This window comes from Marmota flaviventris, chromosome 6 (genome assembly GCF_047511675.1).
Source record: "Marmota flaviventris isolate mMarFla1 chromosome 6, mMarFla1.hap1, whole genome shotgun sequence".
Classification (NCBI taxonomy): Eukaryota; Metazoa; Chordata; class Mammalia; order Rodentia; family Sciuridae; genus Marmota; species Marmota flaviventris.
Genome location: NC_092503.1, coordinates 125,797,123 through 125,801,635, shown reverse-complemented (window position 1 = coordinate 125,801,635; position 4,513 = coordinate 125,797,123). Strand labels below are relative to the sequence as shown.

Here is a 4,513-nt window from a genome sequence, read left to right as displayed (position 1 = left end):
TTTGTAAGTATGTATTTGTGTGTATATGTACTGGAATGAAAAAAGAAGTAGTGGACCTATATTACAAGGTTATATGTGTTTATAATTTTTCTCAAATAAAAAAAAACAAAAAAGTAGTTCAATGAATACAATGTTCAATAAATTAGGAAAAAAGTTTCTTCAATGATGATGATTATATTAATAGTTTATCTACAGAAAGTAATGCTATTTCTTCATTAACTTTACAAATTGATGGATCCAATTACCAAACAATTCCTTGCATATAATATTGAAGAACCACTAACAACAGGACAAAAGCGTATTTTTCCCAGAGAATTCTCTGTCCAAAAGTAAGTTTCTTAGCACACCCTTCTTGGTCTCATTCCTCAGACTATATATAGATAGGATTGAGTGTTGGGGGTATCACTGTGTAAAAGATAGATACCATAAAGTCAAACGCAGATGGAGAATCTGAGGTTGGTTTTAGATATGCACAGATGCCTGTAGAGAGAAAAAATGAGACAACAAAGAGGTGGGGCAGGCAGGTGGAGAATACCTTAGAGCAGCCTTCAGCAGAGGGTATTCTTAGAACTGTGGAGAATATGTGAACATAGGAGAATGCAATGGAGACAAAGCAGGCTAATGCTACCACAAACATGAAAGCAGTTACTCCAATCACTCCTAGGTAATCATTGCAACAGAAGAGCTTCAGTAATTGGGGGACATCACAGAAAAATTGATGGATTATTTTCACCCTACAGAATGTAATAGAAAATGTGGCTGATTTTATGAAACAATTGGAGAAATTGCTGTATAAGATTCCTGAGATGCCTCCACTCACCCACACAGCTATCATAGCCCACTGACAATTTCTGGGATCCATGATGATCTCGTAGTGCAGTAGGAAGCAAATGGCTGTATAACGGTCATAAGACATGACTGTAAGAATAGCTACCTCAGTACAGGCCAAAGATGTGAAGAAAAAAACATGCAGTATGCACTGGCCATATGAAACATAGTTATCATCCATCAGTGAATTGTCAATGGCCTGGGGGACTGTGACAGAAATGAAGGAGAGGTCCAGAAGGGAAAGGTGCTTCAAGAAGTAATACATTGGAGATTGGAGGTGCTGGTCCAGTGTTGTGATGGTGATAATGACGAAGTTTCCTGTCAAAGCCACTAGGTACAACACCAAGAAGAGCAAAGCATACAAGATCTGCAGCTCATGATCATCAGAAAACCCCACGAGGAGGAATCCATTCCTTGTGGTTATGTTTGTCATAATCATTTGGAAAATGCAAATCTGGTAGCAGCTGGAAAATAAAAGAATATGGGAAATGTAATAGAAAGACACTAAAATAATTATTAATCTGTTCATCATTGTTTATTTCAATCATTTAAGGACCTGTTATTTATCAGCTGTGTCCTAGATGTTGGGAAATCAAAGGTGATAATACATGTTTGTTTCTTAAGTACATAGAGCATACAGTTTACCTTAGTAAACTAGTAGTTAGAATACAAAACAGGTCCTATCAAGAAAAAGTCATTGTGTTTGCCCCAGGGATAAATGCTATTACATTTTCACAGGTGAAACCTTTTGCTTTGTTTTTCACCAAATGAAACACAATAATGAGCTTTTAGGAGTTTTTAAATAGTGGATGAGTTATATTTGAGCACACTGGCTTATTTTAGTAGATGGAATGGCCCTTTTTAGAGGAAATTTTGGAAATTAAAACATGGGCTTGTTGTGGACCCATGATCCCTGTTTTCGTTCTAGCAAACAATATGGTCATTACGATGAGAAGCCAAGAGCCAAAATGGATAGTGTTATTGCTCTTCCAATTAACATTGTATGTAATGGACATGTTGAAATCAAGAGCAAAAATACTTTGTAAAGTAAATATGTAAATACCACTCACAGATTAAGTGTCTAATTTGATTACATGAGATATTTTCTGATTCTAACAAATTCTATTTATATCTTCATTTTATTGAATTTGTTGAAGCTATCAAATAGTTATTGATCACTTACTACAAGCAAAGAGACTTGTAAAGAAAAAGACTGAATACCCTGAGGTGGTTTTTAAACATGGAAGGAAAAATACTCAAATACACAACTTCAGAAAGAGATTTGTGGAATAAAGCAGTCTACATTTCAGAGAAGGGAAAAACCAAGTTTGGGTTTATGACCCAGGCTTTTGATCTTTATGAAATGGAAATATCCAAGCATTCATTCTCCCCTTAACCAAAATGCACATTGGTATGTAAGGACTGATGAGACATTAGTAATGATTCTCTTATATTTCTGCACATTTTTCCTTTTATCTCTTAGTTCTATGAAACAATTGGAGAAATTGCTGTATTAGTTTTTTTGGACTTCATTCTAAACCACATAAAATCTCACTGAGTGTGTGTGCGCACACACACACACACACACACACACACACACACATGAAATTCATCTTAGATATATCTGGGAGAATCCAAAGACTTGTGGTGAGCACTCCCTCTACATTCCTTATCAGTCTTTTATTAAACCATCTAATGCCAATCTCTCCTGCTGACCATGGAGACTTCTGCTGCCTTTCTTTCATGAAACTTCTCTTTCAAGAAGAATGCATCTAAGGATCCTATTTCTATATCCTGCTGCTTTTAGACTATAATAAAAATGGCTGTTAAATTAACTAAATATTTTAAACTTGTTTTAGTTGCCACAGTTGGAAGCCTCTTTTCTCTTACTCTGTGAACATGAATTCCAAATTTAATTTAATCTACCTATAGTGTCCTCAAACTTATTGATTTCTGTTAACATTTCATACCACATAATAGCAGAGAAAATTAAGAGTGAATTTATACTTCTAACAAAATTTCTCTAGTCCAAGTTCTGTTTTAGTGTTCCAGTTTGCCCTGTACTGATAAAATTATAAACAGTATGATTATCCATACTTAATTTTGATTCATTTAATATTTTAATCTGCCAAAAGCACATATGTGGTTATCAACAGACTGGGAAGCAAAAAAATAATAACAATTTTGAGAATTCATTTTAATAAAACAGACACCATACTAGAGTACATCTTAAAAAATATATCATTTAATTCACACAGGTATTTTTATCTTTTTGGAGATAAGCATCTTAATCTTCATTTATACAGGAAAAAATTAATGCCCAGAATGCTTAAATAACAGAATTGAGGTCGAGTTCCAAACCCTTGCCCTTTGTAGCTCATACCACTTTCTTACATCTAAAAATCTATAAAACTTAATCAAAGGCATGAAGGAATATTGGAGAAAAAGCCAAAATTACATTCAGGCTTGTTATTCCTACAGACACCAAAGATTATTTGAAGAAGTGTTTTACAATGCTTTATTTTAAACAGATAAAATATTAAGATTTCCCAATTTACTGGTTTTGCTTAAGTGGCTCATTATTTTTACACATTTATGTGAAATAAATATATGGATTTTATTAATCTGCTTATTTTCTGGGAACAAAAATTCCTTCCCTGAAAGAATGAATACTCTTGCTTTTTCTAAAGTCAATTTGAAGAACATAAGGTTCTGTCAAAAATGTCATAAAAGCTTACTCTCTTTTCTTACCCAAGACTGGAAAACTCACTACAGGTGTCTTTTGTATGCAGTAGCTCTTAAAACTGATCACCAACTTCTGACACTTCTCTTCTCTGATCACACAGATTTTAAATATATGTCATTTCCCTGGAGAATGGGTGGTATGTGTGTGTGTTGTTTTTGTTTTTTTGGGGGGAGCAAGGAGCATCTTTCAAAATGGAAACTTGAACTAAATAATAAATGTACTTAATTTTCTCTACCACTTTAGCATCTGGGACTTGGAGTCATTAACATTTCCACACAAAGAAATGGTTTAGTAAGCGGAGGTAGATGTTTCTTGTCCCTGCCTCAGTGGTTCTCAAACTTTAGTAGGCATGTGAATCATCTGGAGAGCTTGTTCAGATACAGGAACCTAAGAACTACACTCAGAAATTCTGATTCAGCAAGGCTCAAATGATCCCCAGGAATTTGAGTGCCTAGCATGCTTCCAGGTGTTGCTGCAGATTTGAGTACCATGCATGGAGAACCACTTTACTAGCTAAATCATGTATTTCTAAGACAAACAGGAAACCTTGAACTTTAAAAAAAAATGAATATTTAATGTCAGTCCTCCTGGAAAACTAGAAATAAATGTTTATGCTTGAAAGTGAGACCTACCTACTGAATCTCAGGTTTTGAACAACTATTTTGGTCATTCATTATGATTAGTAACAATAGAAAAATTATAGTAAAAAAAAAATGTCTACGAGGACATCCTAAAACAAATGTAGCAACTGCCTGAAATCCTCTCAGGTGGCCCAGTCTATTAAAATTTATTATTGAAATCTTTACAATACCTTTAAATGTAATTGAAAATAAATGTAAGCCCACAATATACTTTTGGTAATTTCTGAGATATCTTACTATCTTTTATGGACATTGTTAATATTTTTTAGTAATGACCATTTGGCCAAAGATTTTCTCT

The 4,513-nt window shown here is 34.1% G+C and overlaps 1 protein-coding gene across 1 annotated transcript; it reads right to left on the bottom strand.

Annotated features, from left to right (window-relative positions):
- Nucleotides 1-370: 370 nt before the first annotated feature.
- LOC139706256 (olfactory receptor 14J1-like) lies at nucleotides 371-1,267 on the bottom strand. Its single transcript, XM_071613961.1, has one exon. It carries the CDS (start codon nucleotides 1,265-1,267, stop codon nucleotides 371-373), a length of 897 nt encoding a protein of 298 aa, XP_071470062.1.
- Between the last annotated feature and the right edge of the window lie 3,246 nt (nucleotides 1,268-4,513).